This window comes from Leptodactylus fuscus, chromosome 5, assembly GCF_031893055.1.
Source record: "Leptodactylus fuscus isolate aLepFus1 chromosome 5, aLepFus1.hap2, whole genome shotgun sequence".
Classification (NCBI taxonomy): Eukaryota; Metazoa; Chordata; class Amphibia; order Anura; family Leptodactylidae; genus Leptodactylus; species Leptodactylus fuscus.
Genome location: NC_134269.1, coordinates 48,156,209 through 48,181,152, shown reverse-complemented (window position 1 = coordinate 48,181,152; position 24,944 = coordinate 48,156,209). Strand labels below are relative to the sequence as shown.

General features: G+C 45.2%; 1 protein-coding gene across 1 annotated transcript in view; it reads left to right on the top strand.

Moving 5' to 3' along the window:
* Nucleotides 1–2,533: 2,533 nt before the first annotated feature.
* Nucleotides 2,534–24,944, top strand: part of RAB11FIP1 (RAB11 family interacting protein 1) — a 31,260-nt gene continuing 8,849 nt past the window's right edge. The window contains exons 1-4 of the mRNA XM_075273075.1: nucleotides 2,534–2,904; nucleotides 18,448–18,881; nucleotides 19,216–19,924; nucleotides 23,487–24,869. Of these exons, the coding sequence (XP_075129176.1) occupies nucleotides 2,555–2,904; nucleotides 18,448–18,881; nucleotides 19,216–19,924; nucleotides 23,487–24,869 (2,876 nt within the window). The 5' untranslated portion in view covers nucleotides 2,534–2,554. The remainder of the gene's footprint in view (nucleotides 2,905–18,447; nucleotides 18,882–19,215; nucleotides 19,925–23,486; nucleotides 24,870–24,944) is intronic.

The following is a 24,944-nucleotide window of genomic DNA, read 5'->3' as shown; positions in this document are numbered from 1 at the left end:
TACTGTGACATCACTGTGTTTATTATCTCTGTACTGTGACATCACTGTGTATATTATCCCTGTACTGTGACATCACTGTGTATTATCCCTGTACTGTGACATCACTGTGTATTATCCCCGTACTGTGACATCACTGTGTGTATTATCCCATACCTCCCAACCGTCCCGATTTCGGGGGACATTCATGAATTCGGTATCCTGTCCCATGGTCCTGGTCAGCGGGAGGTATGTCCCGATTTAAACTCATCGGACGCCGATCAGTTGAACATATAATCGAGTAAAGCAGGAGCTTCGGCGTGTGTAGGCGCGATGTGATGATGTCACATCGGGCCTACAACTATGTGAGTGGAGTGAGAGAGCGGACAAAGTGGCGGGGAAGCGTTGGAAGGTGAGTATAAGTATTTGTTTGTGTTAAACATTGAGGGGAACGTAATGTAGGGGGCCTATGAAACTTGGGGCATATGAGGGAGGTGGGGGAGAACGGCATGACACTGGGGCAGATGAAGGGGGGGAGAACGGCATGACACTGGGGCAGATGAAGGGGAGGAGAGAACGGCATGACACTGGGGCAGATGAAGGGGGAGAGAACGGCATGACACTGGGGCAGATGAAGGGGGGAAGAATGGCATGACACTGGGGAAGACGAAGGGGGAGAGAATGGCATGACACTGGGGGCAGATGAAGGGGGGGAAACGGCATGACACTGGGGCAGATGAAGGGGGGGAGAACGGCATGACACTGGGGCAGATGAAGGGGGGAGACATGAATCTGGGGGCAGAGATGGGGGAGACATGAATCTGGGGGCAGAGATGGGGGACATGAATCTGGAGGCAGAGATGGGGGGACATGAATCTGGGGGGACATGAAACTGGAGGCAGAGATGGAGGGGGGGGACATGAAACTGGGGGCAGATAAAGGGTGTATATGAAACTGGGAGAGATGGAGGGGGGACATATAATTTACAGGTGACTGTAGTAAGATTATATTGTGTGGGGGCACATGAAAAATGAATGAGAATGGGCGGAGTCAACATAAAAGTGGCCGTGGCTAAGCTTGCCGCGGCGCGCATGCGCGCTACATATTTTGTCCCTCTTTCGACTCTTCAAAAGTTGGGGTGTATGTTATCCTTATACTGTGACATCACCGTGTATTATCCCTATAGTGTGACAGCACTGTGATTATTATCTCTGTATTGTGACAGCACTGTGATTATCTCTATATTGTGACATCACTGTATATTATCCCTGTACTGTGACATCACTGTGCGTATTATCCCTGTACTGTGACATCACTGTATATTATCTCTGTACTGTGACATCACTGTGTGTATTATCCCTGTATTGTGACATCACTGTGTATATTATCCCTGTACTGTGACATCACTGTGTATATTATCCCTGTACTGTGACATCACTGTGTATTATCCCTGTACTGTGACATCACTGTGTGTATTATCCCTGTACTGTGACATCACTGTATATTATCCCTGTACTGTGACATCACTGTGCGTATTATCCCTGTACTGTGACATCACTGTATATTATTATCTCTGTACTGTGACATCACTGTGTGTATTATCCCTGTACTGTGACATCACTGTGTTTATTATCTCTGTACTGTGACATCACTGTGTATATTATCCCTGTATTGTGACATCACTGTGTATATTATCCCTGTATTGTGACATCACTGTGTATATTATCCCTGTACTGTGACATCACTGTGTATATTATCCCTGTACTGTGACATCACTGTGTATTATCCCTGTACTGTGACATCACTGTGTGTATTATCCCTGTACTGTGACATCATTGTGTATATTATCCCTGTACTGTGACATCACTGTGTGTATTATCCCTGTACTGTGACATCACTGTGTGTATTATCCCTGTACTGTGACATCACTGTATATTATCCCTGTACTGTGACATCACTGTGCGTATTATCCCTGTACTGTGACATCACTGTATATTATTATCTCTGTATTGTGACATCACTGTGTGTATTATCCCTGTATTGTGACATCACTGTGTATATTATCCCTGTACTGTGACATCACTGTGTGTATTATCCCTGTATTATCTGTACCGTGCATTATCTATATGTGTAAAGTATTTTATAATAATCGCACACTTTTCAAATTCGGGACTTGTTTGCCCATGACTTAGTGGGGCCCCTATTACAAGTTTTGCTCTGGGGCAGCTCAGTTACTTGTTACGCCCATAGACATTTGAGTACATTTATGGTTCATTAATTTACAAATAACTTCTGTACATTTGTGTTCTTGAGTTTTAAACGTTTGTCAATAAAGTTTCTTCGGACAACAAGGTGTACTGTGCGAGTACGAGAGCCTGTTCTAATTGGGCGGCATTGTAATCACGTGATTGGAAAGTTACTACGCGACCGTGGGATGCCGCAGGCGGCAGGTTGTCCCTGGGTGTCTGGGAGAGGAGGTCACGTCTCCCGGGAGCCCCGCCCACCTGCAGAGCGCTGTATAACAGGATAGTCCCCGCCCTCCACACACTGAGCAGCAGGTGACGGCGGCCGCAGCAACATGTCCTTAGCCTCGCAGTCACAGACATGGTTCCCCACACACGTCCAGGTCACCGTCCTACAAGCCAAAGCCTTGAGGTCAAAGGGTAAAGCGGGGACCAATGATGCCTACGCCATCATCCAGCTGGGCAAGGAGAAGTACTCGACCACGGTGGCCGAGAAGAGCCTGGCGCCGGTATGGAAGGAGGAGGCCAGCTTTGAGGTGCCCCTCCTGCATAACAACAACCAGGAGCGCTGCACGGTGCGCATCATCGTCATGCACCGGGCCCTGGTGGGGATGGACAAGTTCCTGGGCCAGCTGGACCTCAACCTGTGGGAGCTGCATCAGACCAAGAACAGGCGGAAAGTCCAGTGAGTATCCCACTAGGCACCTGGTCACACTGCAAACTTGCAGACACGTTTTAAAAAGTTTTTTTAAACCATGACAACCAATGACAGTGTGGCTCTCATTCATCAGAGCATGCCTGGGATTGAAGGTCGCCATCTGGTTGGTTGTTTTGGGCATCTTCTCCCCTGCCCAGGGAGCCCCTAGTAGTGACCACCCACCTCCGAAACAGGTTACCGCTCTGTAGACTCCATAGTACATTACCTTAGTAAGGAAACTGGTTTGTTTGCGGAGTGGTTTCCCAGTGGATCATCTCGGGAGTGGGAATCCACAAGATCTACTTGTTACTAGGAGATCTGTTCTGAGTGGATCGCTCCGTGACCTGTGGCTGGGAAGGAAATAGTAGGGCAAAGTGTGTAATTCTTCACTATAGACGGGGGCTATTGCTGGACAAGTATTGGGATCCTGACCACTGTCCATTGCTAGAGCGGGGAGTCTTGAGTCGCTTGTACCACAGGAGTTAGAATGGTTTGGGGGTCACCATTCAGACTTCTGGAGATGGCAGAGTACAGACACATTCCCCATCGGACGTATATTTATTACCTTCATGTGCATAAGAGATATATTTGTGTTGTGGGGTGACTCCTTCAGCGAATACAAAAGAGCTACAGTAACCAGGCACAGCCACTACACCGTGTATGGCGCTGTGCTTGTGGCCAGTACACAGTGTACTGATCTGTGCCTGTTTCCGAAGTGCGACAGTCCCTACGATTAGTTGATTGACAGTTCACCAAGTCTGAAACCACCAATCTGCCATTGGAGACCTATGCTAAGGACATGCCATCAATAGTAAATTCCTTTTAAGAAAAGGCCCCACGTTGCAAAAAGGCAGATTATTTTTTGAGCCAAAACCAGGAGGGGATTGAGCAGAAGGGAGAAGTATAAGAACTTCCTAGATATTTCCCATTCCTTTTGTAACCATTCTTGGCTTTGGCTCAAAAAAAATCACAAAATCTGCAAGAAAAAAATAAACAAAACACATGCAGCGTGAGGCCTAAGGCTAGAATCACACGTGCATTTTTGTGGCAATTTTTAATTCATTTTTTGAAGCTAAAATAGTAGAATAAAATTTGATACATAGAAGCCCTTTTTTATATACTTGTGGACCCAGTTCTAACTTTGCTTAGTTGATTTATACAGGTAAAGTGGGGTGACTGTGAAATAGTGATGATAATTGTGCCATGTATTAATCTATGTCCTGTTATATGAGATTTGATGTACGCCGCTAGATGAGGTCACAGTCTGCATACAACAGACCTGGTATAAAGGTTATTCTGTTTACAGAGTAGTTCATACACATGATAGCTGATTATTGTCTTATATGAGAGACCAGTTACAGGGAAACTGACAGCTACATAAATTTAACTGTTTTTCCATGCTATAAAATATCAGAAGTCATGCTCTCCTTGCCAATGACTGCCATGTTCCCTGCCGGTCTGATGACCTGGCCCCAGCAATGGCATGGCTAGTCATGTGACCACACTGCCGATCACTGTCCGCGGTAGTCTCGTCTCGTGTTGATACATCATCACAAGGGCCTGGTTAACAGAGAGGGGGCTCAGCCTTGGCAGGGGATTGCTAAGAAGGCAGTAACTTCTGTTATTTAATAACATAGTAAACGTTTTGCAGAAAAAATAAACTTGGGCTAACGTTTTAAAGGGGTTATGACGGGAATTATAATAGTTCAGTAGTACATTCACTGCAACGTCTAAGGACAGTTAGTAATATACACCCCATCAGTCTCTTATCCCACCAGTTCCTAAATACTGACTGGGGGTCTTCTCTCTGCCTCTACTGACTTTGACTCTGGGTCATGTGACTGCTCCTGCTATACTCTGACTGCTTGTACACTGAGTAGACCAGGTCATGTGACTCAAAATCAGAGTTTCAGTAAAGTAGGCAGAGACCAAACCCACCAGAGTATGTGGATCCATCATGGTCACCTCTGGTGGTGGGGACTGAATGTGGGGATCCATCATGGTCACCTCTGGTGGTGGGGACTGAGTGTGGAGATCCCTCATGGTCACCTCTGGTGGTGGGGACTGAATGTGCGGATCCATCATGGTCACCTCTGGTGGTGAGGACTGAGTGTGGAGATCCCTCATGGTCACCTCTGGTGCTGGGGACTGAATGTGCGGATCCCTCATGGTCACCTCTGGTGGTGAGGACTGAATGTGCGGATCCATCATGGTCACCTCTGGTGGTGGGGACTGAATGTGGGGATCCATCATGGTCACCTCTGGTGGTGGGGACTGAATGTGGGGATCCATCATGGTCACCTCTGGTGGTGAGGACTGAATGTGGGGATCCATCATGGTCACCTCTGGTGGTGAGGACTGCGTGTGGAGATCCCTCATGGTCACCTATAGTGGTGAGGACTGCGTGTGGAGATCCATCATGGTCACCTCTAGTGGTGAGGACTGAATGTGGGGATCCATCATGGTCACCTCTGGTGGTGGGGACTGAATGTGGGGATCCATCATGGTCACTTCTGGTGGTGAGGACTGAGTGTGGAGATCCATCATGGTCACCTCTGGTGGTGAGGACTGAATGTGGGGATCCATCATGGTCACCTCTGGTGGTGGGGACTGAATGTGGGGATCCATCATGGTCACCTCTGGTGGTGAGTACTGAGTGTGGAGATCCATCATGGTCACCTCTGGTTGTGGGGACTGAATGTGGGGATCCATCATGGTCACCTCTGGTGGTGAGGACTGCGTGTGGAGATCCATCATGGTCACCTCTGGTGGTGAGGACTGAATGTGGGGATCCATCATGGTCACCTCTGGTGGTGGGGACTGAATGTGGGGATCCATCATGGTCACCTCTGGTGGTGAGTACTGAGTGTGGAGATCCATCATGGTCACCTCTGGTTGTGGGGACTGAATGTGGGGATCCATCATGGTCACCTCTGGTGGTGAGGACTGCGTGTGGAGATCCATCATGGTCACCTCTGGTGGTGAGGACTGAATGTGGGGATCCATCATGGTCACCTCTGGTGGTGGGGACTGAATGTGGGGATCCATCATGGTCACCTCTGGTGGTGAGTACTGAGTGTGGAGATCCATCATGGTCACCTCTGGTTGTGGGGACTGAATGTGGGGATCCATCATGGTCACCTCTGGTGGTGAGGACTGCGTGTGGAGATCCATCATGGTCACCTCTGGTGGTGAGGACTGAATGTGGGGATCCATCATGGTCACCTCTGGTGGTGGGGACTGAATGTGGGGATCCATCATGGTCACCTCTGGTGGTGAGTACTGAGTGTGGAGATCCATCATGGTCACCTCTGGTTGTGGGGACTGAATGTGGGGATCCATCATGGTCACCTCTGGTGGTGAGGACTGCGTGTGGAGATCCATCATGGTCACCTCTGGTGGTGAGGACTGAATGTGGGGATCCATCATGGTCACCTCTGGTGGTGGGGACTGAATGTGGGGATCCATCATGGTCACCTCTGGTGGTGAGTACTGAGTGTGGAGATCCATCATGGTCACCTCTGGTTGTGGGGACTGAATGTGGGGATCCATCATGGTCACCTCTGGTGGTGAGGACTGCGTGTGGAGATCCATCATGGTCACCTCTGGTGGTGAGGACTGAATGTGGGGATCCATCATGGTCACCTCTGGTGGTGGGGACTGAATGTGGGGATCCATCATGGTCACCTCTGGTGGTGAGTACTGAGTGTGGAGATCCATCATGGTCACCTCTGGTTGTGGGGACTGAATGTGGGGATCCATCATGGTCACCTCTGGTGGTGAGGACTGCGTGTGGAGATCCATCATGGTCACCTCTGGTGGTGAGGACTGAGTGTGGAGATCCATCATGGTCACCTCTGGTGGTGAGGACTGAGTGTGGAGATCCCTCATGGTCACCTCTGGTGCTGGGGACTGAATGTGCGGATCCCTCATGGTCACCTCTGGTGGTGAGGACTGAATGTGCGGATCCATCATGGTCACCTCTGGTGGTGAGGACTGAATGTGGAGATCCCTCATGGTCACCTCAGGTGGTGAGGACTGAGTGTGGAGATCCCCCATGGTCACCTCTGGTTGTGGGGACTGTCACTTAGCAGCTGTTCAGACTCATTTGAGTGTTACAAGTCAGATGATTCATTCAGTAGTCTGTAGGAGTTTCCTTCTAAAAATGTCACTGTTGTGGTTTCGATGGGGGCCATTCTGTCTTCACACCGTAGTACCAGGATGTGCTGTATGTTTTTATAGCTTTTGTTGCTTTTTGTGGCCTTGTGTAAAATATTTTGGTTTCTGTATACTCAATAAAATAAAGAGACTGTGGTGAAATCACAAAACCGTGTCAACAAACAGAGGATCAATATTGTGTATTTACTGAGGCTTCCTGCTCCCTGCAATGTGGTTAATGTATAATGTGTCACTCGGTGGTGCGGCACGTGTCTGCTGCGGTGTACATTAGATATAGGGGAGGCTAGAGTCACATTGGACAGTATGCTCATGACTGCACAGGGACAAGAAGTGGCTTCTAATCCGGGTCTAGAGTTACCTGAGGTTGGGGGTATACTACATGACACCTGCTGAGGGGTAACCCGATCGTGCCATTATTTAATCATAAGTTTAAGGAGAGCGAAACCACAAGCGGTTTGTAAGATGTATGCTTCCTTGTCTGAGGCACCTTAAAGAAGAACTCTGACAGGACATGAAGTCTCCTCCTCAGTTGGGTTTTATAATATTCCGATAGTGTATTAATATTATAATGAAAAGTTGGGCTGCTTTTTACTTTACTTTGTTACAATTCATCACATTAATGCTTGCTGTCAGTGAATGGAATTAGAGACTGTCCTCATGTCATGACAGGTACACGACTAGTTAATAAGAACCTGCCGCAGCGGTACTAGCTGCAGTAGTCATGTCTGGTATGTGAATGGCGGCACCATTGCAGGGTCCATTATCCTTTCCTTTGCTCTTGGTCACAGCGTTGAGACAGTGCAGCCATAGATGTGCAAATATTATATTTCATTGGGTCTAATCCTCTGCAATAAGTAACATGCCGAAAAAAGGTTCCTGCAACTTCAGACATTGAGTTGTGTGTGAACACGTATGTGGGATTCAAATTCACATCCATGGGATGAAGACTATTGTCTCAATGATATACCGGTAGGTTTGTTCCAAAATCCATGTACAATCCAAAGTGTATGTGTACGTAAAGTATATGGCGTATGTTTGACTGCAGTAGTTTTATGTATTACAGGAGGCCAATTACAATCTGTTTTTCCTTGGATCATTTTCTAAAACCTCGGATCACCCCCCCCCCCATACCTCCAGTTTATATACACGGTCCAGTGATGTCAGTAGGACATTGTATAAACCAGTTTTTGTTTTCCGCCACATGGCACGCACTTGAAGTTTATTGAACAGAATGTTCCAAAGTAAGCAGAAGCTTAATCTTATGTGAAAGGCCGCTTGTTAGGAGTGAACCTATAATCCAGTTACGGCGTGCACGGTGCCCATTACCATCTGAGCACTGTCCAGGACACAAGTTGGGTATTCTGTAACAATGCTCGCCATGTAAAGATAGCGTGTGCTTTCTTGGCCGCTCTACATGAGATGGCATTCTGTAAGGATGCTATTTATAGGTATACCGCCATTGTGTGTGTATTGCCATTTCCTGTCTGATTAATGACATGAGCTCACGGCTTATCATGAGCTGTATGTGCAGTCACATCATACCCCTCCACCCACTATATCTGGATCTGAAGAAATGGCCTTTACTGAAACTTCTAAATGTTCTTAATGAATAGATTTTGTTGGTTAAGGGAGTTATTCCGTTTTTCAGAATTCGGATCAGCAGAGGTCTGGCTACCCCTGCGTACTCGCTCTCTGGACTTTTATAGGGCTTATCTAGTTTCTAATATTGATAACCTATCCTTTGATTCCTTTAGGGCTCATTCACATGGGGCAAGAGGGGGCGAATTCTTGTGCCTAATTCACCTCAGAATCCGCCCCCTCACATTAGAGGTCTATGTAGACCGCGAGCTTCCTTTTTTTCCTTGAGCGGTATGTTCCGGCTCACAGAAAAAAGGAACTAGCTGCCCTTTCTTCAGTCGGATTTCGCGGCAACACCCTACAGACTAAGTGCATTCATTCGGGCCTACTCCGGAGCGGGAAGCAACGACTGTCGGAAGTCGCGAAAGGCGCATTTTGGTCCTATTTTGACGCGGCTTCCTGCATCAGAATCGGGACCAAAATATGCGGTCCCGTGCCCCGAGTGAACGAGGCCTTATTAGGTCTGTGGGGTCCAACCCCTTGGAAACCTGTAGATCAGTACATTACCTGTACACGCTTCTCACTCTCCGTACTATTTGTAGTAACTAGTGTTGAGCGAGTAGTATTGGATAGAATACCTCGCCGGCATAGGAATGCGTTTAATCGCCCGAACACCAAGGGGTTAAACACTTTGAATATTTGATGCATTTAACCCCTTGGTGTTTGGCCGATCACAAGCATTCCTATGCTGGCGAGGTATTCCATCTAATGCTATTCGCTCATCACTAGTAGTAACTGGTGTGGTACCTCAGCTCTTCGCCATTAAAGTCTATGGGGCAGCGCTTCAGCGCCACAACCCGCCACTACAAATCATATGGCGAGTCAGCAGAACAGATATTGTGGCCTTACTAAAATAGAAATGACATGTCCGAATCTTTGTGCAGTTTCAAGACCATACATGTTATACCAAGAAGTAAAAAATCACATAAATGAACACGACATAATGCACATAATAGTACGGTTGGCTAATATGAGCTAGACCTGAAGAATCCTTTCTAAGACACATAAATCTTATAGGGCTAGTATTGTGGTGACTGGTAAGAACTACTGGCATTGACGCTTAATAAGTAACTCACTACCACACCCAGTGTGACTGACTGAGAGAAGTGGCTGTGAGTCATTGCCATCGCACTACACACGCAGTCATTCTGTATCGGGTTGCCTTCAAGCGCCTTGAGATTCAGATTTTAAAGGGATTGTACAGAAATAAAAACAAAACATGGCGGCTTTATTTCAACCACAGCGCCACTCCTGACTTTCAGACTCTATGCAGTATAGCAGCTCAGCCCCATTCATTTCATTGGAAGTGAGCCACTATACAAGACGCAGCCTGTGTACAGATCTGGCAGCGCTCTGCTAACGGGGTGCACGTTTGTCCTACTGTGGACATAGTGGGGGGTTGGCTTTGGATTTTGCCAGGTGCCTTATAGCCACACATAGGACATTGAGGTAGAGGAGGGGGACATTGCAGTGGAAGGAAATCTACTTGGGTTGAGCGATCAGGAAAGATCAGCAATCAAGCAAATTTCGCGATCGACTGGAAAATGATCAAAAATCTGATTTTTAAAACAATCCTGAAATCTCAAGATCGGCTCAACCCTAAAACCTACAGTCAGCTATCACATAGTAGGGTCCTGTTTTATAGGACTGGCTGGTCAGTGGTGTCTGCTAATCTATAAATCCCAATACACAAGATTGTCTTAGTCAAAGTCCTTATGTCCATGTCTAATTCTAGTAACGCACCTGCACAAGACGTTTATGACATAACTGTATTTTCTATATATTTCTGGGTACAGGAGCGCCCTGGTTATAAATATACCTCACGTTGAATAGGTGTATGTTCACACCTTCTTGTTTAGTGAGCTATAATAAGGCAGTGGGGTGAGCCGCCCGCTCGCGGTATCCACTTGGTAGCAGTTACACAATGGCGTGTCCGTCTTGTTACGCAGGTAACAGGTTAGACTACATTCCTTCTGGCCCTGACATCATACAGTCCTCCTTGTCTTTGTGCTCGCTGCACTTGTATGGCTTGGATTTCCTGCCTTCTGCTTATACTGAGGGTTCTTCTGTGAATTTTTACATCCTTTCATTTACTTCATTCTCTGAGAAAGGTCAGACGAAAAAATTGCTCCAGACAAAAGGCAAACTAGAGAATAAAAAAACCCACAAGAAGATGTTTGGTTGTTAGAGATCTTTATTTAGTAGTCATGGCGGTCACTTTTGTTGTTTAAAGGGGTATAGGTGTACTAAGACAATATTGCCAGTGTATAGCTGCTTGGCTAGAGGATGTCCGACTACTGAGACGTTGTGACAATAAGGTGCCTGAATCCTCCTTATGAATGGCGTGACATACAGATGGAGGAAGTGAATAGGAGCTCTGTACACTGTACTGAAAACAGCTGATCGGTGTGGGTGCCGGATGGTACTGATGAACTGTCTTAAGCCATCAATATCTGATCTTGAAGGGTGCATTTAAGGTGCCCTTATACCTTAGATAACCATTAGATGAAAACTCCTCTTGCAGCTGACCCCTGCCTAATAGACAACTTGACGAAGTGTGTGTGTGTTCTCAGAGAGAGAGAGTAACAAACTTCTTCCAGAGATCTCTGTCCACAACTTGGCTCCCTAGAGAAAAAATAAGCCGGCATATTGACTGATCCTCCTTCCCCTAACTTCATCTGTTGGCAGAGTCAGGAGGACCCCATACACATGTAATGGTTGACCAGTCCTGGGAGGCTAGTGTGTCTCTACTTTAGTGGCCAGCCAATGACCACTTCAGTATCTGTAAGTCCCACATCTGTGCACGGGTTTCCGTTCAGGAGTCCGCTTGGGGACCCCTCAAACAAAAACCTAATCTGCATAAAAAAGCCGTTACCTTAGGAAACCTGCGGACCCCATAGGCTATAATAGGGTCCGTGTGGTTTCTGTACAAAAAATGCAGAGAGAAAAGTGCTGCTTGCACGACTTTGCTCTACACATTTTTCATGCAGAGGGGGGGGAGGGGGGGCAGAATCCCCGAACGTAGATGTGAAATAGGCAACGGATACCAGTAACAAATTTTTTTGCAGCATTAGATGTCTAACCCCTGGCTCTCCGTTACAGAACTATGGACATGAGACGTGTCATAGACCAGCTACATGAAGATCTACTGACTTCTACCCACACAGGGTCCCTATAACCACTCTGCACAGAACAGTCATCGCAGTGATACATAGTATCAGTAGTACAGCCTCAGGCTTTGGGCCTGTAACTTCCAATGATCCTATCGCTATGTTGGATATGGTTTTAGTCCTGGATCCTCTCTATTTCACTAGGTCTACCATCCATCTGCTTCATGTCAGTGGAGGAGAAGAAGCAGCTGCTGTGAGAGTACAGATAAAGCATGGAAATTCAGTGTAATAGCAGTATGGGGTGTTTCTGTCCTGCTCCTTATGTCGGCCATTACCTGGGGTTGAGTTAGCTGACCTTTGTGGACAGATTTCTGGACACACAATAGAGCTTTGCGGTTGTTTTTCCAGTAACCCTGAGCGGCTTATCTTGCCTTTGACTCCATGAACTTAGATGTTTGGTTACGGGCACCTCCCCCAGACATTCCAGCCGGACTACAGCCATATATTGTACAATAACAAGCCTGGCATCTAGAATATGAGGAGGCGGCGGAGGGCAAGTAATCATATACACACATACAGTGCCAGCACACAGGTGGCAGAGTATATGAACCATGTCACAGCTATTAACACTGCTGTGTTCATCCTGATCTATCTGGTTCAGGACTAGAATGTCAGTCACGGTAATGAATAGCTGGTAAGTAGGAATACTGGTCTGCTTCTGGTTCAGCAGACCGCGCTCTGTGTAATTTGTCCCTAACCTTTAGGCCCCATAACAAGGGTACATCTGATTATAGATCACTGATTCCTGTTCTCCAGGTCACTCGTCTGAGTTTCGGCTGATGTACTGAGCCGATTTTCTAGTCTGGATTCACCTGTGTACAGAAGACCTTAGGGTAAGTCCACATGGGGGTTTTTGGTCAGGAGCCTGAAGACCCTCCCTCCTCCTGACTAGGCCCATTCATTTGGGCCTAATCCGGAGCGGAGTGTGCACTGCACCAGCATCCAGTCGCAGCTACCTGAATTTTGGTTTGGTACCTGAGGCGGCCTCCGCCTCAGGTTTCGGACCAAAAAACCCCATGTGAACTTACCCTTAGGCTAAGATCAGACGGTGCAGATTCCAGACTGCTGATCCAGAGCAATATATGTGGATGGGGTTTCAAAAATGTAGTGAAAAAAAAATTCACGTGGAATTGAGTAAGTTACATCATGGATTTGTCACCCCCTAATGTATAGGCGGAAATCCTCCATATAGTCCACTGATAAAAATATAGACCATGGTACATCTTGGCTTGTAGACCTATTGTCTATATAGAATCCACTGTAGCAAAGTGCAGGTGGGCTTCATGTTCTGCTTCTCGTACCCCTGACTAAAACTGTGGTCAGAAGGGGGTCCTAAGTGAGAGACCCCTCTGTAAAGTCCTAATAGGGCATAAAGGCAGGGCTTATCTTTGTGGGACTGTTTTCTCATGTAGAAATGATCGTTTAACCCCGTGTATATCAGTGCCCCGGTAGTTTTGGGTTGCATACATTGTGTACAGTCTGTGTCTGGCCTCCTCCTGTCTGGATGCTTCTCTATACAGAGTCAGCGCATTTCAGGCCCGCTCTGACACACCGCGCTCAGCATTGTCACAGGTTTTATTACTACCATCACTGTCCTGTATAGATAACATTGTCTATTCTAATGAAATGTTCTGCAGCTTTCTATTACACCTGCAGTTTGTTACAATGTACCGATGTGAGCATACCTTCAGAAGCTAAACATAGCAGCGTTACAAATTCAGCTTTGTATTTGTGTTGTTACATGTGTTGTAAGGAAGGGCCGAGATGTTTACAACGTGTTTTCAGTCTTAGGACTGGCCCAGGACTAGTGGCTTGGCATGTGAGCACTCCTAAGGTGTTCCCATGTGAAGTCTAGCAGACGCACATGACTTGTCACATTCTCCGCAGTACTCACATAATATGGGCTAGGCACTACATGAATATTAATAGCTCATTTCCAGATTCTCCCATCATTACCGCATCCTCTTATATACACATAATAGTGTATATAATATGTGGCGCCACCTCATTCCTGTCTTATTTAAACAGCCATTGGCACTCTCGGTGCTTTACTTAATCTGGATTATTCTCCATCCTATTCGCACCAAAGATTATCCAGCAACAGCAAGGGATGAGAAACCTATTTCATATAATCTCCTGGTTAATAAAGTATAAGGGTGGGGGGCAATTCTTATCTATTAGCAGGGAAAAGAGCGCAGGTGATGAGGGTAATACTAGTCCCGACCTGTAGACAGAAGTGGCATGTTTTCTGGAAATAAATACTTTGCCTTTAAACCTTTTAAAGGGGTTTCCTCACCAACAAGACTTTGCTTGAGCTTTAGATTCCGGAGCAAAACACTTTTCCCATTTGCATATGAGTAAATCCAAATAAATTCTGGTATTGTCATTACTGTCCCATATAGGGATCACAATCTGCCCCCACTATCTGTGAAGGCGCTGTGGACTATGATGGCGCCATACAAGTAAGCTAAATAAATAAATGGGGCTCCAAATCTGAATAGCAAAGACCTATTTGGTAACTGTAGAATCTTGTGCCTACCGTAACCCTGCGTGTTATGCCGTGGTTATTTGGCATCTACTTATAACTTGGTTACGTCAGTAGGTGGAGGATGATGGAGACGGGTTTATTTATAGTTGTGGTAGTTGCGTTGTCATTGAGGGTGTGACATTATAGACCTCATATATGGGATATTACTCACCACATCACTCTGTGTACAGTCCTGTGAGATGTGTATATAGCATCACATGAATATAGTGATTATTTATGTATACTGTTGTATTGGAGTCGTTCCTTTACAGATCATGGGCATTTGCTTTCCATTGCCTCATATGTCGCCCTGGCGCGCCAAGTGAAATTTTATAGTCCCAAAGTGTTTAGTACACTGCGGCCAATAAAATATTTTTCTTTTCAAGTGCCAATTGTCTCAAGATGAAGACTTCTTAAGCACCCTTCTCAGGATTCCTCTGTACCTCGCCTCCTAGTGCTAGCTATACAGCTCTCCTTAGCAGGGGTTTGGGCATAAGAGAACAAACATGGAGGACCCCCCCCCTCATGCTCACTCCATAGAATTATCTGTTGCTCAAAAATTCCCGAGGAGATGGATTATGTAATCTATCCCGTTATCGGACTCTGAGCCTACCGCTCCCTGGAACCTTCCAGCATGTCAGCTGTTTTAGAAAGGATTTCATTAGCTTTCCTTAAGCCTCCTACGTGGGGTATGTCTGATACGTACATCTGCTTGTAAGGGAGAAATCCTGTGTAACCACGTAACATATGGCGGTGCCTTTAGCTCTGTAATCGAGACCAATGGGTGGCTTATTACCCGCTTATAACTCAGTATATAGAGAAGCATTTGTATTGTGTGTCTTTTCTGTACTTTTACCTCTCACATTCATAAAATTTTGTTTTTTAAAGGACTTTTCCTGGACTTTAACATTGATGACCTATCCGTAGAATGAGCTTAGCCCCCTAGTGTTCATCGGTCATACATAATACTGGAGAGAACTGCGCTACTAGTCACGTCCATATGCTATGTAAGGTGCGATATCTGTTCCAGTAGCCATATTAGCCCCTTCAGTCTCCTGGACCCTCCGAGAATTGTCTCGGGGATAGGTTATCAATAGTAAAGGGGTAGGGGTTTACTGTGTTCATAATATTGATGACCCCCAACCCCTCGCCTCCAGGATTGATTAGTAATATTAGGTTGGAGCGTGTTTGATTCACAGGACCTCCACAGATCAGCTGTTTTAAGGGATCTCATGCATAAGCAATGCAACCTTTTCAGTGTTTGCTGGTCCAACTACCGCATATCTGCTGCTTAGTTGCACCAGTGCATAGTAGACTGGTCCTTGTAAACAATAAGGAGGCCATGGCACTTACATCACCACCACAAACCTTTCAAACAGTGGACTGGCTTGATGCCAAGAGTCCAGCCCATCAATATTGTAAACCTGGAAAATCCCTTTAATGTCCCAGAAAATGCCATTTAAAGGAGGGTTAGGTGTTGGTATAAAGAACATGATTGACAGAGTTGCACTACAAGGTAGACATCCCAGTATACTGGGTCACCCGTCTGTGTTTTTTCCCCTTCTCGAGTCTGAATTGCAACAACTATATTAGGACAGATAGATGTGGAGATGTGAAATGGGTCAGCCATACCGTGGATGGATTCCAGGCGCTTCTTAGCTCTGCATTCCTTCCTTCCTCGTTCCTCATGACTGCACATCTTCTTTCTGTAATTAATCTCTCCATTTCTTCTTTTTGAGCCATACTTTGGAGAAACTGAAGAAAAGCCTATTGTTGGGGCAGTCGGGACCTGCTATATAGCTATGCCTCCCATAACTCTGCTAGATCAAGTGACCCTCCAGCTCCCTCTTCCTGAGGCACATTTTAGATTATATATGTGGCGTAACTAGGAATGGTGGGGCGCTGTGGCGAACTTTTGACATGCCCCTCCCCCCGACCGACACGTTTTATTATTCCCCATAGTGGCCCCTGCACACAGTATTATGGTATTATGCCCCATAGTGGCCCCAGTACCCAGTATTCTGCCCCACTGTGGACACCCATAAAAAAACACTATAGGAAAAAATGGTCAATTAGCTCACCAATATTGTCTGTAAAAGCTCTTCAAAGGTGCACGTCCCACACCCCGGACCTCCTGGAGCAATATCATGCAAATTCCAACATAGAGAAAAAGGGGTCCGCATTCTTTGACTTTCTTCTTTATAAAATGTAGCTTTTAATCCATTAGTTTAAAAATTGATAGAAAAATTACATACAAAAGTGTAGAAAGATCAGAAAAATAACACAAAAGTGATTAAAAATCGCTAATGGCTGACATGTTTCACACCAAACCTGTCCCTTACTCATAGTCAGAATGAATGTTCTACATGGCGCCCCTCTAATGGCTCAGAATGTGGTTGGTTATAGGTATAGATGGATAGAACATAGAACTCTGTTTTTGCTTGGGGTGCATATTGCCTGTGAAATGGAGAATCCACCATGTATGTATAAAGGAAGACTAAGCCCAGGAATGAGTTTTAAAAGGAAATAAAGTATGAAGAGACTGTATAGCTGCCCTCACGTCAGTCTTCAGCAGTTTCTGCATGATAATCTGCTGCTGATCATTGTTGGTTCCATCTATCATCTGGAACAAGCCTATATTTTGTCCTGCTGCAGACAGGGCACAGCAGGGAGGCTCCTGCTCCAGCTGGTTGTCTTACAGCCAGACACAGGACAGAGTGGGAGAGCACGGCTAATCTCCTGAGACACACAGTGAAGAATTCTGTATGTATTTCTCAGTTTTAAAGAGGTTGTCCGGTGGGTCCGGTGCCTCCCATCACATGACCAAGGGGTTGTGATGTCGCCAGAACCCCTGGGCCCATCAAAAGCATTCCACCAGACCAAGGAAGTGAATACATACTCCCCTGGGAATGACCAGCATTACATAATGCTTAGTGCTAAATGATTTCTTTTACATAATAGGGGTATGACAAGTGCAGTAATACAGAACAGCTTTAAAGGAGCGGGTTGTTTAGGGGCTAAACAATGTTCTTCAAAGTGACCAGCATGTCGTGTTTGTTTCTGCAAACATAGCGACTATGGCTATGGTTAGTGTTGATACTACAGTTCACAGTTCGCGAAGGTGACCTGGAATAGGTGATATAATTCTTGGGCGTTTTGTTACCGCCATGTCCTAAAGGAACTTTGTACAACATGTCCTTGCTTCAACCACACAAAACTGCATGTACGATAATTCCGTACAGTGTGCCTCTTATCAAAGAGACGCCATACTGTAATGTAACTGATGTATACATATATATACACACAATACAAAGAATCCCTAGTGCTAGTTTGAGGTGGCATCACATGACCTATGAAGTGGAAGTGGTACTCACCAGAGCGGGTCCCTGATATCAGACCCCCATTGATCTATATTGATGATCAATCCTATTGATAGGTTATTAATATTTTAGTCCTATAGAATCCCTTTAAGTCATTACAGGGGATTTTATCATTAAAATCACTTCTTTTTTTTTTTCTCAATCACATAGCCTTAAGAAAAGCTATTCTTCTCCTACCTTTAGATGTCTTCTCCACACTGCCGTTCGGTAGAAATACCCGTTTTTACCGGTATGCAAATGAGTTCTCTCGCAGCACTCTGGTGGGCCCTAGCGCTCAAACAGCACTGGAGGTGTCCGCAATGCTGCGAGAGAACTCTCCAGCGCCGCCTCCATCTTCTTCTAGAGTGGCCTCTCCTTGCGTCGTCTTCCAGAGCTGGGTTCAAACTTCTAGGCCTAGGGCAGAGCCGATTGCACATGCCCACAGGCCACAAGAAAATGGCTGCTTACACCAGCTTACTGTGTAAGCAGCCATTTTTCCAGAGGAGTGTGTAAGCATGTGTGGGAAGAAAGATCATGAGTGGCTGAGTTGATGGCAAACGGGTATCTAATGTATAGCCCAAGCCCCTGTATTGATGATTTCTGTAGGCTTCCCTTTATTGTGATGATTCTGATGCTTAATTGTTGCTATTTTATCTAGATGGTATCCCCTGAGGTCCAAGCCTGGAAAGAAGGAAAAAGACCGTGGCCAGATTGAAGTGGAAGTAGAGTTCAAGAGGAACAACATGACCGCTAGCATGTTTGACCTGTCCATGAAAGAAAAATCCCGATCACCCTTCGGGAAGCTCAAGGACAAGATTAAAGGAAAGCATTCAGACGGGCTGCCAGATACGGCGTCTGCCATTGTTCCCAGCATGAATCAATACGGCGATGACAGTGATGATGAAATGCCTGGGGCAGACAAGAAGAAATCCAAGCTTAAAAACCTATTTTCCAAACCAGGACTGAAGAAAAATTCCTTGTCTCAGTCTATGTCCGTCTTGCCCACACATCCTCCATCTCCGAGAACTGTGCTTAAGCCTGGAGACTTTTCATCTGAATTCAACCAAGCTTCAGGATCTCCAGTGTCAGAAAGTGAGTATTGTAGTATACATGGCAAATAACCAGAAGAAGATCTGTGCAGACACTGAACAAGCGGGTGGGGGGGTTGGGGGGGGGGGATCTAGGTCATTTTTGGTCAGCTGTCTGCCTCGGCAGTTTTCCCTCCACAAGGGAGAGGTGAATGGTGGTACCTTAAGAGGTGGCTCTAAATTTTTCACTCTAAAATTTGCACTTTTTTATGTTCACTTTTTGTTCCTTTGGCTATTTGGGCAGTGTTTCTAGATGTTTTTTTGTATTCTATTTTATAGCATAGTATTTGCCATTGGTGTATGTCACTTTTAATATATTTCCTTATTACTGTTAACAGGACGGTTTCAGCTCTTCCCTACGATTATGACGCACAAAAGGACAGCAAGTGCAGACACCAAGCAATTGAATCAAGTCACCTCAAACAAAAAAGAGGGGCTATCCTTCTTCACCGGCATGAAGTCAAAGAATGACCCTATCACTCGTTCCAATCTGTGTATCAATGGAAATCACGTATACATGGAAGAGTCGGAACCAAAAAGCGACAGTCCTAAGGACAACTCTCTGACCAACTCTCCTCAGATGAGCCGAAAGAATCCTATGTACTCATCGGCTGAAAATTTGTCTTATAGGGCAGGGGCTTCCAGTAATATTGCCGACAAAGGCATGAGCTCTTCCAGTTCTAGTTCTTCCCTCAAATCTGTTGAATTAGCTAAACCTGAAAGTTCACAGGCTGAAGAACCCAAATATAAAGGTCTCCCCGTGTCTTCTGATCTCCCAAAAGAGGTCAAGGAAAGTAAAAAGCCAGAAAGCAAGAAGTCTTCCTTGCTGGCCCTAGTCACTGGGAGGAAAGAAACCCCTAAAACCTCTGATGCCGAGCAGTTCAATGAGACGCCTCTAAGGAAGGAAGAACCCAAAAGCAGCCGACAGGCTCCAGACATGCAAACCAAAAAGAACTTTAACCCCTTCGAGGAGGATATTGAAGAGGATAAGAAGCCGGATCCTTTTCTTCCTGAGAGGAATTCAAAAACCTCAGCTGTCAAACCCAGGTTAGTTTCTTCTAGTTTTTTTTTTTTTTGTTGTTGTGGGGGGGTTGTTGGGGTGTTTTTTGTAAATGATCGTTCTGTATAGAAACTGAGAAGATGAGTTTTGCAGCTCTGTCCCTTGTGAATGCACTGGGCATATAAACTCATGGCAGTGATTCTTATGTCTGTCTTATTGATCCCAACATTAATAACTCTGCCATATAGAGATCTGATTGTCTAGTGATAATCTTTACAATTTTTCCATTAACATGAGAGTTGAAGACCTACAGATGTCCAATTTAAAAAACCCATTTTAATATACCATATTATGGAATTGGCCTTCAGATAGGTCACCAGTATATGTGATTGGTAAGGTTTCCGAAACCTCTTGTGCAGTGCTCACAAGCAAAGCGGCTTCTTCCCTCTGCCGATGACGTCACATTCATCAGTCCTATGGTACAGCAGCAGCTCAGTCCTATTTAAGTGAATGAGGCTGAGCTGCAATACCAAGCACAGCCACTTCTGTGTACAGCGCTGTTCTTGGTATCCTTTGTTCTCAAGCCTCTTTACACGGTCTACCAATAAGTATTTGGACACTTGTGGTAGAATAGAAAAACATTTATTCATATTCAACAGTTGGTAGATCCTCCACAAGCGGCAATTACAGCCTCAACCCTCCAGGGCATGCTTTCCACAAGTCCTTGTATGACGGCTAGTGGTATTTTATTCCATTCGGCTTGGAGAAGACAGGTACGTTTTGTTTTGTTTTTTCACCAATTTTGGATGGCTGCTGCACCCCTTAGTCCAACTTGATAGGGTTCAAGTCTGGACAGGCCAGTCCAGTCGGTTAACCATATTGACCTCGCTACAATGACAGCTGGCGTTGTCATCCTGGAAGTAACATTGGTCCGACCCATAGAACCGTAATGGGTCCATAATGTAGGAAGCACACTGTTATCTAAAATAGCGCAGTCGGCGTTCAGTTTACCATGCACTGGGACCAAGGCGTGACGAACATCACAACCGCAGATATCTTCATTTGCATGGGTGTCCAAATACTTATTGGTAGACAGTGTATGCAGCTGGTTGATGGGAGCCCTGGGTGCAGACCCTCACCGATCACATATTGATGACCTACCATCCAGAAAACTCTTTTCATAGAGGTGGGTTAAGGTCCTCAACTATTGACTACAATGACAATTCTTAATCTGAAGGACTCGTCCTGTATCACACAGACAGCTCATTGATTCATTTGGGGTTTTCCATCAACATAATTGTTGTTAAATTTGTAGACAATTCAAATATTTTGCCAAGGGACTTTCTGACAAGTAGGTGTTGCCCAAGTGGAAAGATTTTTTTGAAACCTGTAAGTAGTGAAGTAATAGAGCAAATTTGCCATATTTTATGTAATACATTGGGCCGGCCTAAAATAGGAAGAGTGATAACAAAATTCAGAGTCTATATGTCATTCTGAAGATGTTCTTGTAATACCCAGCAGCAGGGTGATAAGTCATCTACATTCTACATAGAGGTCTAGAATACCATTGAAAAGTAGTGGAGATTGACAGAGGAGCATTATAGGGACCTAATGGCTAAGTATTACATCAAAATATCAGTCAATGCCAATAATATACCTGTACTAAATATTTCTCAGCCTTGGGGCAACACGGTGGCTCAGTGGTTAGCATTGCAGCCTTGCAGCGCTGGAGTCCTGGGTTTGAATCCCACCAGGAACAACATCTGCAAAGAGTTTGTAGGTTCTCCTTGTGTTTGCGTAGATTTCCTCCCATTCTACAAAATCTCACATCTACATAAATAAATACATTTTCTCAGCCTCAGATTTACGCACAACATGATGTAGCCTCTACCCCACTACAGCTGGGGTGGTTTTGGCCATGTGCGGATTGCCACAGAGCTGTCACCCTATCTGTTTATCCGAGTCCTACAACTGGTTTTCTTATTCTAGATCTAATTTCTTAAATTCCCTATCTTCATAATAGAGGATAAGTTTTGATCGCTGGAGTCCAAGGTCTTCAGCATTCACGAGAACAGAAGTTCCTGAGACCCTTTGGTTATGTGTTCGTTCACACACATGACCACCACTCCATTTAGTTCTGTGCATGTGATGGACATAGAGCAGAATACAGGAATCCGGGTCACACAATCCTATCATTCACAGAAGAGGATCGGGCTCTGATTCTTATGGTCACTGGTGATCCCAGTGGTGGGACTTCCGGTGATCAGATACTTAGGATATCTCATAAGTGGTGTTACAAATAACACTTAGGAGACCCAGCTGTACCTGTTTTATCAGAACTAGTAGCCGGTAGGTCTGAGAGGATCTCTGGCCAAGCTTGCTTGACAGTTTTTGGGTCTTTTTTTTTGTCTAAGGGGTAATGTCTGTGCATCAATCGCTTCTCTGATGAAGGTCACGTAAAGCATTAGCTCCAGGAATATAGTGATAAGGTGATATCTGATGTTCCTTGGTAATGGGAGAGAAGTCTGTTCTTTCCAAGTGTTTGATGTTAATCATTTACACAGGTATGAGCTCACCGGGAGGAATGCCAGCCAGAGAACACAGCCAGTAAGGAAGCACCACTGCTGCTGGTTCTACTGGTTTCTGTTAACCCTTTGTTTAGGAAATACGAAACTACCATAGCTCTGAGCATGGCCTTATCCATGAATATCAAAGCAAAATGACAACACTGCCTCACTCATCTGTAGGACCAGTTCTCAGAAGTCATAATGAGTCTATAAGTGATGAGCTAGGTTCATACCTCTGCTACTTTAGTTTCTACTACATAGTCCTCGGGCTACGTCTCCTCTCCATGCCACTCTTAGTCACTCAGTCTCTTAAGTCAACACCGTAATATCTCTAGCACTGTGAGTGGCAAATAATGCCTATGGGTTTCGGACATATTCAGTGCCCTTTAGTCATGGCATACTGTCACCAAAGACATGTTTGTAGGGAAGCACAGGGACTACGGGACCAACAACCTGACGTTTTTCACCGATAAGTTGTATTACGGGTTAGCTTAGTATCACTTCTCTGTAGTAAATGTAAGTAAAGATTATTCTTTGTATAAATATCAGTGCAGTAGTTCATTACATAGGAGTAGTTTCAGGGCACTTGTCCCCAAACCAGTTATTATAGTAACTTCTTTCCTCTCCCTGTACTATGCATAGGGTTACATAAGTATACCTTTCATGATCACTCTGTACTAAGCCCAGTACAATGACCTCTTGTTTTAGGGCTTCCTTATTTACAATACAAAGGAGGCCTTTGACAAGTTCTCGGATCAAATCTAAGTGGGGTCCTGTAACATTGTAGACCTATGCAAAGAATATCCAATGTTATATGACCAGGAGGGTCTTATCCTTAAAGGGGTATTCTGTAAACCATGGTTGAAGCCCTAGGATACTTGTGGGTAATGGATGGCAAGTACCTTACAATGGTTTGGCAGATAGTATGGTTTCTCCATGAGCATTGACTATTGCTTTACATGTGATTGCGCATACAAATGTATTATTGGTATCTGCGAGTCGACTGACCTGCAGATTTTTTTTTATTCTGTCCTTTTTACAGACTGGACGTGTCTTCAGAGGCTGAAACCAAAGCCAAGCTGTCTTCTTCATCTATCTCTGGCACTTCTTTTCTTGCCGCTTCTTTCTATGGTGGGCAGGGCACTCCTGAGGCTGATGTGTATGATCCAAGTAATGTACCCCAGAGCACTTACATCTCTCACTCACTTGATAAGAGGTCTTCCCCTCCAATAAGCCCAACATTAAGTGAAGGAAATAAAGACTCGACCGCTGAGCCTGAGAAGTCTTCATTGTCCCTGTTTTGGAGATCAGGTGCAAGTTCGGCCAAACAGCCAGAATCGAAAGAAGTGAATGTTGTCACCCCTTTTACTGACAAAAATAAACCAAAAAAGACTTACGTAAAGTCTCTACTTGACCAACTCAAAGGCAAGTCATCGAGCACAGAGAATGAGAATGTAGTTGACGAAGATTTGGTGAAAGGGATATTGCCTGTACTCTCCGAGACGTCGTCTTTTTATGAAGAGCCACAATCTCCTACAGACAGTAACTCTAAGTCTGGACTTGGTGGCTTTGGAAGATATGAAGAAGATGACGAATTTTCTCCACAACATGATACAGTAGTATCTACCGAAACAAAGGAAAAATCCAGTGACTATGTTAAAGAGGCGCCAAAGCCGACCCCAAGAGTACAGTCTAAGAAAGAACCCGAAGAGGAGAAACCAGTGCCACCAAAGCCAGCACCCAGAACGACAAAACTGAGCAAAACTCAAGATCCTGTGTCTGATGGTAAAGCTAACATTCAACCAAAAGAGAGTGTGCCCTCTGACAATGTCCTGGAGAAAGCTTCCCGTGTAGGTGCTTCACCTGTGGAGACTTTGGTTAACTCAGGACAGAACATGACTAACAAGAAAATGGCCGCCCCTATAGTTGACGACTACAGTTACAGGTCAGATGAGCTTACAGTCATTCCGGAACATCCAGAAGGGACTTCAGATGACGAGCAGCTAGATAGTAAAGATGACAAGATAAAAACTGGTCTAGATTCTTCAAGAACATATACAGAAGATGTCCCTATCAAGAGGGATCTATCTGGAAAGTCTTCAGTTGACAAGGACTTGACTGACAAGTTGACCTCTGATAATGTCATTTCTTCGAATAGTAAAGAAAAAGTTGAGCCTAGTGTGACTGCCCACCAGACTTCACCTGAAACCGTGTCCCCTCCAAACTTCCCTAGTTCTTCCTCTTCCTCTGTTTCCATTCCAAGCGATAAACCTAGTGTAGAGTCGCCGACAATCCCAACCATTGATGTTTCTGATAAAGTGGAAGGCTCTGGCAAGAAGAAGCTGCTGCGGGCATGGGTTTCACCCTCTGAAACACATCCAATCCCTACAGTGCAGAGTGGTGGAACAGTGTCTTCTCGACAAAGGTGAGAAAACAGTGATTTTCTTCCTTCTGGTTAATTCCTTTAATTCTCCATAATACCATAGTTACAGCTGCACGT